The sequence below is a fragment of the Sclerotinia sclerotiorum genome, genomic scaffold, assembly GCF_000146945.2.
Source record: "Sclerotinia sclerotiorum 1980 UF-70 scaffold_10 genomic scaffold, whole genome shotgun sequence".
In the NCBI taxonomy this organism is placed as follows: Eukaryota; Fungi; Ascomycota; class Leotiomycetes; order Helotiales; family Sclerotiniaceae; genus Sclerotinia; species Sclerotinia sclerotiorum.
In genome coordinates, this window is record NW_001820826.1 from 1396874 (window position 1) to 1409612 (window position 12739).

The 12739-nt window shown below is 40.6% G+C and overlaps 4 protein-coding genes across 4 annotated transcripts; all 4 read right to left on the bottom strand.

Annotated features, from left to right (window-relative positions):
* Positions 1 to 2343: 2343 nt before the first annotated feature.
* Positions 2344 to 4465, bottom strand: SS1G_08048 (hypothetical protein; the record flags this gene model as incomplete). Its single annotated transcript, XM_001591372.1, has 2 exons — positions 2344 to 3549; positions 3602 to 4465. 2 exons carry the CDS (start codon positions 4463 to 4465, stop codon positions 2344 to 2346), a joined length of 2070 nt encoding a protein of 689 aa, XP_001591422.1.
* Positions 4466 to 6348: 1883 nt separating this feature from the next.
* Positions 6349 to 8329, bottom strand: SS1G_08049 (predicted protein; the record flags this gene model as incomplete). The annotated part of the gene is made up of 4 exons (XM_001591373.1): positions 6349 to 6353; positions 6662 to 7477; positions 7535 to 7679; positions 7730 to 8329. 4 exons carry the CDS (start codon positions 8327 to 8329, stop codon positions 6349 to 6351), a joined length of 1566 nt encoding a protein of 521 aa, XP_001591423.1.
* A 1473-nt stretch (positions 8330 to 9802) lies between these two features.
* On the bottom strand, positions 9803 to 10428 carry SS1G_08050 (predicted protein; the record flags this gene model as incomplete). The annotated part of the gene is made up of 3 exons (XM_001591374.1): positions 9803 to 9936; positions 9990 to 10092; positions 10177 to 10428. The coding sequence occupies 3 exons, from the start codon at positions 10426 to 10428 to the stop codon at positions 9803 to 9805; spliced, it is 489 nt and encodes a 162-aa protein (XP_001591424.1).
* Positions 10429 to 10694: 266 nt separating this feature from the next.
* On the bottom strand, positions 10695 to 12739 carry SS1G_08051 (predicted protein; the record flags this gene model as incomplete). Its single annotated transcript, XM_001591375.1, has 4 exons — positions 10695 to 10803; positions 10863 to 10895; positions 11477 to 11884; positions 11937 to 12739. The coding sequence occupies 4 exons, from the start codon at positions 12737 to 12739 to the stop codon at positions 10695 to 10697; spliced, it is 1353 nt and encodes a 450-aa protein (XP_001591425.1).

Genomic DNA, 12739 nt, shown 5'->3' on the forward strand with positions numbered 1-12739 from the left:
AGCAGTTAAGCTACGAGTACATATTCAAAAAATGAAGGAATAGGCTTAGGTATTCGGCCTTCGGAATTAAAGTGCTTTGAAATCAAAATATTGAAAGCAAACAAACAGTATACCAAAAAGGAAAGAATGAATTAAAAATTGAGTTTTGTTTGCTCTTTATATGCATCATGCAATATATATGCATATACTGCCAAGATCCCAGGAGGTCAACAAGATGGGTTTAGTAGAACGAAATCAACCAATATACTTAGTAAGGAGTATGTAGAGAAGTGATAATAGAAAATATACAAGAGTTAGTTTATATACTAGTGTGTATATAAGTAGTTTACAGTAATGAAGTCGTTTAGTTTACTCTTGGAAAACAGCAATAAAGCGATAAAGCTAGTCAACTCCGACGGCAACCTCAATACAGGGTCAATGTGAATGAAGATATATCATAGCTTGGGAAGCCCCTCGAAAAGCCAAGGATCTTCGATTTCGAGCGGAGGTTCTTACGAAGTTAAGAGATACCGACCTTCCAATCCGCTTGGCAACTTTTTAGAGAGATTACAAAGAGTTTTGATGAAAAATACTATGCTCATATACAGTCAGAGCTTCGGATAAAGTAATTAAAAGTTATATTGAAGTAAATAGCACCTAGGAAAGGACACAATGTCATAATATATCGTTGCTGCTGCCCTCATCAAGTATATCCTCATAAATGCATAGCTTCGGACCCGCCGGAACGACCGGGTGGACACGGAAAGCCTTCAGATGATACCGAAAACTAATTTCAAATATTCCGTGATATCTACATTCACTTGTACCAAACAATCCGACCAATTGAAATACTACCTTTCATATACTACCGGCCAATCTTCACTTCGGCTACCAAACACCATCTTAATAGATGAAAGAATATCGCTTCTTATCTTTATATACTAAACTTATATTAGGATTGCGGTCTGGTACAGATCAATTGAGAATGAGATATTGAATGTATCGTTCGAGGTAGCATGAGGCGTTAAGGATTTTCTGTAGGTAGTGCTTCATCGGAATTATTTTGTAAAAAACCTTTGAATACACCCTTATGGTATAATGAATCACTATATTTCAGATCGTTCTTTTTCCTGTTAATACAAATGCGTTCATTGTAGATATTTTGAGGGATAACGCAATAACCATGGTTTAATCAAAGACAACCCAAATCTTAATCCAATTAGCATACTTCTTGATTTAGAAACAGGGGAGACTGACGCTCTACATTTGTGTTGCTTCAAATATCTGCCGAAACATATTACTTTTAGTTTTGACTCGAGGGAGCGGGTATTCTTCAACAAAAGATCTAGACTTAGTAAACTGGATCCGTTTGCCTCGAGATTTTCTTTCCATAAGCTGGATTTTTATTATACCCCACCCATATGATTTATCCCCCCTCAAAATCATGAATTCCGCTCCATTGCCTTTCACTTTGACGGATTCTACAGCGGAATCTTTATCCAAATAATAAAACATAGATTCGAAATCCACACTTTTTAAAACAGATTATTGTTATAGCGGATTCAGCTGTAGTAAAAAAGAACGGATTATTTAACGGAATACAGCGGAATTTGACGTCCAAACGAGCCCTCAATCCCTTACAAGATTTCACTTCTCTAAATCCTTTCACTCCTCTAAAACAGGATTTCTTCTCCTTCAAGCTATAATCAGGACTCTAATCTCATAAGAGTATAAAAGCTCACGATATGCAATGTTACAATATACGACATTGCGATATGCGAGCTACATTGGATGTTAGTCGTTATGTCCAAGTTTGTCCCTCCATATGAGTTAGCATACTTGGTTGCTAGTATAATGCGATCACGCGATACAGATCCTAAATCTATTCAAATGGAAGAGCTAAGCTCTAGGGGCTCCGAAACGCTTGTGAGCGGAGCTCAGCACGATAAAAAAACGCTGTTGAATCCTGAAGTTGCATTTTTGAAATATATTGTAGAATATATGACGACTTTTGAAAACTCAAATTGCGGTCAAGAAATCCTATACTATTGCTTGCATAAATCACTCCCTAACGATTCCAAAAACAATGCGAATTTATAAAAGATGTGTTCATTAGAGATGAGAAAATTATGAGGCGACCTCCGAACTTTTTGATATATGTCATAGTAATAATTCGTCTCCAGCCATTCTTAGAGATATTGCTTTCTTCATGTGATATGTGTTGCTATAACGTATCCGGAGTCTGGCTTGAATATGACTCCGGGTGAGTGGACTTCTTCGAGTTGACTCTCTTCATGGCTCGATTCTGCTGTTAAAAGCTCCCTCGAAAGATTTTTTTTTGTAATTATCCAGTTTGTGAATCTTTTAAGACTCGTCAACCGGTAAATCGTCATCAAGAATCATGTTGACATCACCTTCGTCCTCAGCATCGGGGTTCACGAGATATGCTAGTGGTGCCCAAACCCTCCAATGTAGAATGCCAATATGCGCAATTCTGGTTGAGACATATGAAATTTCCTCTTTTCGTCCAGCTGCTGGAGCATTCCCGTTAAGAACTCCATTTGTAGATTTTGGTGACATAGCCGCATCAAATATTTGGAGACTTGTCAAAGGAGTATACAACTCGACAAGTTTTTGTAATTCGGGGTAAAGTTTCGAGAGTACTCGTGCTTCTGCTTCCTGATAAAGCTTAGATCGCGAATTTGAGAGGTGGAATGAGAGATGAGATTCAAAGGCTGGAAGGCGTGCTATAGGGGTTGGTGTTGAACGAAGAATTTGTAAAGCAATATTCGAGGACAGTGCGGTCCATCTGTCTTGCGATGACGATGAAGCTAGGAGAGCTTGTAAAGACGTGCGTACTTGTGAAGCAGAATCCAAATTTTGAAGAGACAAATAAAGTGGTGTTACAGGATATGTTTCTGGCGTAGATGCAGTAGTTAATGGAGATGATCGTGCGCTGGACGATTGAGAATTCGTAGCTTCATCCTCTAGATTTCGTACCCATACCTGTTTATCTGAAAGTTCTCTTGAGAAATGACCTCTCTCCTGAGCCAAATGATTGTACTTCCGTTTGGCTTTGAAATCATTCTTAGAAGGGATTGTCGGTGCCGAGAGCACGCCCTCATCCGCGGGAGAAGAAATATACGACGAAGCAACAGGTGTATCATCCTGTGGTACTGATCTAGCCTCGTTCATTTTGGATGCCGCGTCAAGTTTGTGATGCAAAAACATGCAAATCTCGAGATTTATTAGATCCAGCATATCCGCTCGAAGTTTAACCAAGCGCTCCTCATCGAAAAAGAAGGTGTGAAGAACAGGTTCGATGGCTTTGGATGGTAACGTCAGATTTACAAGTGCTTTCATGAAGTCCCATGTGTTTCCTTGAATTCGTGTTGGTGCGCCCAAGTGAACGTTATCTGGCAAGCTTGCTGCCTTTTTGAACCAATCATGTGCCGAAGCGATGTCTACTCTACCCATTGCAATTTTTCTTACGAAGAATTTTTGCTCAAATTGAACAGTGTCCTCGATAAGCAGTGGGCGCAAACATCTGATTTGATGATTTGCGACATCCTGAATGTGATATTAGCAAACTTCCGTTAGGCTCATATCATGCAGAACTTACGAGTTTCATAGCTTCCAAAACACCCAACAGATTTCGCATTCCGGAGACTAACATCGACACGTCCCAGTTTTTATCACCCTCACTCAACTGAACGACCATTTCATCCACCCAAGTGTCTCTCATCGGTGCGCAATGACATTTGAGGAGTTGCGATAGCCATTTTGCAAGTTTACCAAGATCAGCAACGCCTTTGCGAAATTGCTGCATTAACAAATCGACGTTAAAGGTCTCTTCGACCGAAGACCGATCCCACTGCGGGACTAATGTTTCCAAAATGCCTCTGATAGCCTTGAGCGTTGCTGGCAAGCACCATTCCGCATCTCCCAAGTCTTTTTCGAATTGCTCACGATCCGTCAAATAATCTTGAAGTTGCAAACGCATCATGTCCCAAAAATCATTGGCTTTTTGAGTCTTCTTTCGTCCTTTTTCTCCATCGAGATTAGGTCTAAAGTGTAAATCGGGATCGAAATTAATATCGTGTCGAAGTTTGGGATTGTGTTCAATTTTATCCACATCGAGTTCACTCAAGGTTGATTTCGTGACCGGGGGTTCTAACGACGACTTGGCCACCGTTTGTACACTTCTCTTTGACGTGCTGGAACCTTCTTGACTAGATGAGGTTGTAGGTCGTTCAAAAGGATATCTTGGGGCGGGATTTGTGGGCGGTGAGCTACTATTAGCCGTGAATGTATTGGATGATTGTAAATCATATCCCTGAGGGTCGTGGCTATTAATCTCCCCTGATTCTTGCGGTCTCTCCGTTACCTGAGCCTCGGGTACAGCTCGGCCATCGTTATTCGCAGGTCTTTCGGGAGTAGTCGTGATGCTATTCCCACGTTGTCTCTTCCCTGCATCGTGCTCCATTTTTGCTGTGATTCTCAACCCAACTTTACGGGGTTTATTGCAAAAGTTGTCTTCAGATTATCAAGCTGTTATTATGAGAAAAGAATTGCGCCGTAGTCCAAAAAGTAAATCTGGAAAACTACAGTGTTAGTAATTGCTTTTGTGTAGCTTAGGCTTCAAGCTATAATTAATGTTGTGGGCAAACAAAGAGTGAGCTCTGCACTTCAAAAGGTATGATCTCGTGGATACGGTTATGGGTAAGAACATTTTCTGTACACTCATTTCGAGGAGTTCTCGAATCCGCAAGGAAGAGCTGCTTTTACTTATACACAAGGCTGGGAACTTGCAAAAACATACCTCTTTGCGGAGCCTAACAGATCTTCTCGCCTCAATGATTTGATAACCACTTTCTATGATTTTTTGAAACCAAGTTGATTTTCTAGTGGCGACGAGGGAAGTTGTACCGGGAAGAACAGGAATTGGCTGGAAAGCCTTGTTGGTTGAATGAAGTTCGAAGAAGTTGAAAGGTTGACAACAACAAAGGAAGTTCTTGGAAGGAGAACAATCTAAAAGAGCAAAGTGCAATAAGAGAAGAAAGCAGGGAATTTTAATGAATTAAGGAAGGAAAGAATTTGAGAGAGAAAATGACAACGGAGAGTAAGGTAATATTGGGTGGTGTGGTAGTTTCTTGGATTTTGATGTGGTTGTGATGGGATTGAGACAGTATGGTAGCGTTGATGCAATGGATTGCAGTATGTAGGTAGTAATAATGCTATGCAAATTTCGAAATGAAAAAGATGAGAGGAGAGAAAGTTTAGAATTAGAAAATGAAGGGAGAGGATTTGAGATTGTGATTATAGAGAGGTGTTCTGAGTATTTGAATCGTAATTGAGACAACAGAGGGCTCTAAATATAAATGAAAATTTAAATTAAAATCAACAATAATAAAGCTTTATAGGTACCTGCCGTATAAACTTTTACATTGCATATGAGGTCGTATTCCATAATCTGCATGGATAAGTTACGGAAGGATGGCTACATACCTGCATTTTTTCTCCAATTTTCTTATTTAAATTCTGACACCTAGTATCTGTCGTTTCCTTTCGCATCATTCGACTACAAATATCTGTACAATAGTTGTCGAGCCATGATACATGGCTGGTGTGTTGTTTGCTTTTGAGGGAACAACTGTATATCTCAAACACAAATAGGAAACCCTGTTATCGGCATACAACCACATTTAAAACAAGTAAATACATCGTAATCCTAAATGGAGTATCCGTAGCAAGGCAATATCTGCTGAAACCCTGCTGATTGTATGTTTTTACCCTGTAATAGTTTGAAGCCAGATCGACCCTAGCCTCCTTCTACCTGCTCCCCATTTACTATCGGCAGCAGAATATAGATCCTAGCAATTATAGTGTTAGGGGGCTGGCTTCTGCAAGAGAAGTTAAGCCCTTGTCTATATGGGCAATTTACGCCCTAACCAAATTGATCTTCGTCTTATTTGTCATATTGTGGTAATTGTCCCAATTTGGTCTAGCGAATCTCAATTTATTGAGTTTTCTCTGGATACCCTTAATCGTAGTTGATGGATCCTTGCTTGGAAGAAGATTTGTTTGGTGGAATGGAATATCAGTTGGACGGAATGTTCTATAAGAAAATGAATGATGGTATGTTTATATGGGTTCAAGACCTACGAATGTTAATATAATGATGAAAAGGATTTATGTTTGATCCTGATTCAAGATTACAAGAAAAAGAATTTTATTGTAGAATGTTTTCTTCCAATTTAGTTTTCTATAAATACAAATCCAATTATCTAAGTATAAATCAGTCCTATAAGTATGTTGACTCGATGTCCTAGACCGTCAGAACGCTCTCGCCTTCATCCGTTGTCAATCTCATCCTAAATGCAATGATCAACATTCCGGAAATGATATATCATCGATTCTATCTTTTCCGGAAGAACCTCGTTACAGGAGCAAACTTTCCCAACGCTTAATCCTCTTCGATACTCTTTGAAAAGACTAGCTGCTGATTTGATGAACCTTCCCCATTCTCGATTTTGCGATCTCTCATGATTCTCTATATGCTGCAGTAGCTGAGCGACTAAAGAGAGAGCTCTCGGAGCATGAGTTGGTTGAGCTTGAATAACAATTTCGATTGTTTTCGTAAGCCAGCTACAATCCTTCTCAATTTGGTCCTCGTACTGACCACGTATAACTTGCATTCTAAGCATTTCCACCGCTAGGGGGATATCCTCGGCTGTAGAATAGTTTGAACCTATCAAAAAACCCCCAAAGATTGTGAAAACACAGTGTAACGTTCCCGCAGGCATTGTCAAAGCATTGGCCTGAGACTTATTCCCTGACGTTTGTATTACAAAACCTCCTTCTAGTTTATGCCCATAAATTTGGATTGCTACTCCGAGTCCTTTGTTGTCTGCCCATAATTGTAAATTGTGTTTGGTGGGAGGCCATACTAGCCAGATCTTGGTACATCTCTCAATGCAAACTGCTCTTCCGATAGTTGTGGAATCGGTATGGATGTCTGAATATGCACCAGATGGAGTCACCATTGCCGACGTTCCCATCTCTGGTTGTTTATACAAATAGGGATTCTTTTTGGTCCAATTAAGAAGCGGTGAGACAGAGTCCGCTTCAGGTAGCTCACATCGTGCAATCTTATACAAAGGAAGCATAACATCTTGACATCCTAATTGGCCCATACAACTTTTTGCCCAGTCTCTCTTCTCTTGAGCTGATGATGTTGATAGATTATCTTCAGCGTGCCCTTGAGGACTACCCCGATGGACCTGAATATCCTGTATGTTCTTGGACTTAAGGGCGTAGGTCAGATGCATTATCAACAGTGCTTCGGATTGGGTCATTTCTTGAGAGACTTCAGGAAGAATAGTCCACAAAGGGTGCCTTCCCTTGTCAACAACGTTCTCGAAACTAGTAAGCGTACCGACAAGTTCGTCGCTTACTAAACCAGGCCAGTATTTGGCTTTCTGAATGTACTTTAGACCTAAAACAAATTAGAAATTGTAATATTGTTGATCAAAATACCTTGTGAGTAACTTACTGTCATAGTCAGAGCTAGTCAATGATCGCGGAAAAGCAGAGATCATCTCTGCTTGTCTAAATTGGTCCATGATTGCTACATCTGCCGCTGTGGTAAACTTGATCTCTCCAAGTAATCCACCTTCAGTAGTGAATACTGCACACAACTAAAATCATTAGTGATCACTTGAATATATACATTAATGATTAAACTTACAGTGCCTGCAGGCAAATACAAGGCGCTGCTCGCAGTGGTCTCACATACGATTCCTCCTTCAAGATCAGAACCAATTCGAGCAAGAATATTTGGTTCTCCAACAACCTCAGAAAGCAACCTCATATTTCTATCCGTGGGTGGAAAGACAAGCCAAATGTTGCGAGACCTTCCAAAATCCAACAAGAATACACTTCTCTCCATATCTATCCACAAGTCTGTAAACCTTCCTGCAGGACTTACACTCACCCTCAGTTTTGTTGTGATTTCAAGATGATGGTGCTGAGCCCTAGGAAGTTCGGGAAGCTCAAGTGATACATTTTTGACATGTACATTCGAAATCGAACCACAAACTTCGTTATCTTTAGCAAATTTTCGAGTTTTCGATTGAGTTGTAGCTCTGAACAGAGCTGTCCCTGCGATTCGAACCTTGTTGCGATTGTCAAATGATTCTTTTCCATCTTCGTACGCTTTGAAATCGGTTGATTCGTTGATAGAAGAAAAGACCTTCGCATACATTTCTTCTTCTGTTGGAATCGAGTTTGAATGCATATCTATCTTCATAGGTAAAGTAGCCCAAAGATCCTTTGTCCCATAATCCATAGAGTTTATGCTTGTGAGACCAGGTAATATCTGAGGGCATTTATGACGCCAATTAAACCATCCAAGATCCAAATATTCCGATAAAGGTTTGGGTGTAGATATCTTGGGCCCCTCGCACACTGGCTTGTGGTCGCGATAGCGTCCAGCTGGGTATTGTTTATCGCATAGTTCGCAACGCTGTTTTTGTTTTAGGCAACTTTTCAAATGTTCGCTAGGATTTGACACGTTCCGAGAACAAATCGAACAAGGTCTTTTTGATCTTGTCTTCATGATCTGCGACGACATTGTTTGGTTTGTGATAAGTGGAGTATAGTTGTTACATGTTGTACACTATCGCGATTGATCGCGATCGCGAGCTTTCGCGTACCCTTCCTTACATTATCATATGATAATTTGCGGTACCCGATCACATGAAAATAACAAAGTATCTGATCACATCGCTTCCAACCTTGGCACATAAAAACATAAATACAAAAACAAGTTTTCAAATCACTATTTCAAAGTTGCAAATGACCTGTCTAACCAGCTTGGATTATTATAAAACAATTTCGAGAAGTTTCCCTCGCTCTAAAGGGTATTGTGATCAAAAGAGTGTATATAAGCTAGCAATTGGACTACTCAGAATCTACAAGTGAAGAGCGCTTGTAAATAGGGATAGCTAGTTTATATAAATGAACGCCAGGTACGTTTTGGGAAGATTCTCCAATACTAATCTCGAATAATTGATCATATGTTCATGTTGTAAAGAAACGTCGTAAAAGGGTTTATCTGGGCTTTGTGTAAGTGAACATCATTTTTTAGATTATCCTTTATAATGTCAGCACAAGTCCGTCTTTCGAAAGGATAATAAAACCGGTTAAGGGTTAAGATACGAGTCATCTCCACATCAGACTCCGGCAGTTTGGATCAGATACAAGGATTAGAACTTGAAGCCTCCACCACGTTAATGTTGGTTGGTTTGTTTGTTTGTTTATTAATTAATATCCTGGGGGCACGCATTTAGATGCAGTAGGGTGATGGATAAATGCAAAAGTTCACTCTGCAGCTTATATCACACAATAAAACAGGCTTAAGATATGAATTATCTCCACATCAGACTCCGGCAGTTTGGATCAGATGTAAGCATGGAGGAATAATTGCCTCCGCTCAATGCAGTAACCAACAGTGAGAGACCCTGCTGTATACTTTAGTCAAAGTCAAGCTTGTGAATGAGTGTTAGCAGTTTCCCAAGGCTCACGCGTCGCCAGTATGTGACCATTTGAGGGAGATGCCCCGATATCGTCTTCGGACTTGTCTGGGGTATTATCATGGCTCATACGCTCCCCTGATGTTCTTTTGAATTGCCTTGGAACAGCCAGATTTCTAATTGCAATTCGACCCACAGGTGGGTAAGATATTCCGGTTTCGTCGTTTTAATCGTTTTAATCATCTCCTAGCCAATTCTTCGTTCTTAGTATTCGCGGAAACGGAGTGCTAGAACCTGTTCAAGTATAGGTCCGTCAGCCCTGTTTGTTCAGCATTCAAGTCCTTTTCTCCGGATGGTGCGAGCGCAGGGTCGCTCATACTCTTGGGTACGTTGATGACAAGGAAGATGTCGTATGAAACATCTAATGGCAATCGATCGGTTACGTTAACAGGATGACTCTTACAACTAGCTAACCGTCAATCTCTTTGGAAGATGGTTCGTCGAGTGGGCCAAAATGAAAATCCATTGGTGAGTCGAAGATACTGTCTTCATCATTCGAGGTTTCTGTATCGGGCTTCTGAAGTTTGTAAGCCAAACGCGGGCTTATACACCTTTTTGACCGGCCCTCGGGTCTTCTCGGTCTTCCTTTACTTGTCCTTACTCCACCCTCACGCATATCTTGAAGTTCGCATGCTAATGGGTGGTAGTCCTCGGTTGTCACAAGATGGAACTCTTCTCTCCAGCGTGATATGTATTTGTTGATCCGATTCTGGCGGCACCGTCTCTCCTTCCTCAATTTAGTGTCGGTGAGATGTGCCCAATACGCTTCTCGTTCGCTCTGGAGTTCAGCCTTGGCATCCTCAATATTCATGATGTCGGGAGCGTCAACCCTGAGGACATTCTTGACGGTCATACGTTGTAAATAAAGGGGCGTCATTACTGTCATCTTCATTGATTCTAGGAATCTAAACAAAGCTTGACATCAAAAACTCATACCAAGGACCAGAAGATAATATTCAACTACAACCCAATCCTTAAGCGGCCTATTTCAAAAAGAGAAGGTGGGCAAGGAGCGGGGTAATGCTGCGTATCTGGAAAGACTCGATGCGAAAGACTATATGTTGCCAGATTCTAACCTTTCCACCGAGCTCTCAATTCGTGCAATTAATTTCTTCAATATCAAGAGATCTGATCGTAGTCACCCTCGAAGATCATACACCTCCACTCTTCGCCCCATAGACATTTACCCTTTTGAAAGTACCTGGAATTCTCAATCACATAGAGACCCCTTTGAACCAATGTCAGAATGAACTGAATTCGTTGCAAGCTCTGTATGGAATAACTCACGAAGATAAATACGATAAGTATAGCTGAATGAGGCTAAAAATTATTGAGAGTTGTGATTAGACTAACATGAAAGAAATAAACGATTAAGGAAATATTATGAAGAAAAAAGGTTATCAAATGATATCTCTCCCAACTAAGTCAAGCTTTCTTCTAAGCCTGACTTCTGTGATAAGAACTAATCGGCCTGTGCAAAGATACAAATCAAACTTTGCCAGCTTTTTTCACGCTAAATTCTAAGTCATAAATTATGGCCGGGCCAGTTCGATTCATTGGGAAAAAGACTTGATACTTGAGGGGAAAATTAGAATGAATCTCTTGGTCTTAATTCTCCATCAAAAGCGCAAGGTCACGAACCTCAAGTCTCCATGCCCGCGGGCATTCTACGTGGTAAAATATTTGCTTGTTTTGACTTGATATACTAAATACATCCACCCATCTAAATAATCTCAACTGGTACCAAAGTGGACAAAGAGCATAGGTTTGACTTTTTGCTGAAGGTGCAACAATCGCATGACCCTTTCCATTTTCGAAGATCGGAGAGATCAGCTTTGGACAAAGAAATACATTTCAACTCAGCATGACCTTCAATTTTTGCACAAGGCGGAATTATAAACCGGAGTTCCACCAATGCAGTACATTCCTTCAATCGCTTTTGTAAAGTATAAGCTTCAATTGCTGTTGTCGTCTTCGGTAAATCGCAGGCGCATTCTGTGCCAATTGCATGCGTATACCATTCAGGTGACGACATATGGATAGTGATTTTCTTCATGATTTTGACGGTAGTACAGTTCATAAACGAGTGTGGAGTGAACGAGAAGATGGCCTCTCTGTAGTAAATTGGGACTACCGTTCGAAACAGGACTTTCGATATCTTCCATCTCTCAAGCATAGGGTCCAACTTTCCATTATTAGAGTTGATGGTCTGTATGTTCGGCATGACTTTCTCGAGAATATTGGACCAAATCTCTGCAGGGAGGGAAAATTCTCTCTTTGGCTTTTGGAGAATAAAACGTTCTTCTGCACTACAATAAATGATTAGCTTGTTACATTTGTTCACTTCTAGGTGCTACGTACAATCTCAATCGTCTGACAAGCGACATCAAGTTCGATAGTTCATCTGATTTAGCATCGTTGATGGTTGATACTACATTCTCCAGGAATTTCAATCGATTACCAATGCTCAGTACTTCTTCAGTTACCTTTTCCATTTGATTCCCCAAGCTGTCTAATGTAGGAGTGCACGAAAGGTAACCCGGGGGATTCAATCTTGTATCACTTCTCAAAGCTAGTCGATGCTCAGTATCTTTTCTCACGTTGAGTCTGAATTCCACATCAACGTAACGGTCTGCTGATAACTCAAACATTTCCTGATATTCCCGTACCAGCTCTTGCACGACATTGTACGCAACCATGTATTTGGCCATGATTTCCTTCGAGTTCTCAACACGACATTGCAATGAAGAAACCGAACTTTGTGAAAAATCCCATTCGGTGTCCTCACTCGTGTAAGATACATGACTCAGAATACCCATCTTAATCTCTTTGCGATGGCAATAATTTCTGTGATCTGCGTTTAAACACAAATCATAGGAGTCGTATGGCGCCTGGTTAAAGGGAAGTGCTGTAGGTCTTGGTCCTGGCTCATAATCTGCGAACCGTTCGCCGAATCCCTCATGATAGCTGCCATCGAATGTATTGTACTTTGCGTCGTTCTCGAGCCAGCGAGAAAGTTCTTTCTCGGCTACTAATTTATATCTTTTGTTCTCCAAAAGAGAGAAGGAGAGAATTAGAGTTTCTGTCGAAGGAAGACTTTCCGTCGCTACACTTAACAAAAAATCTTCCAAGCCAGTTTGTAGTCTTTCTCGAGAAAAATCCAT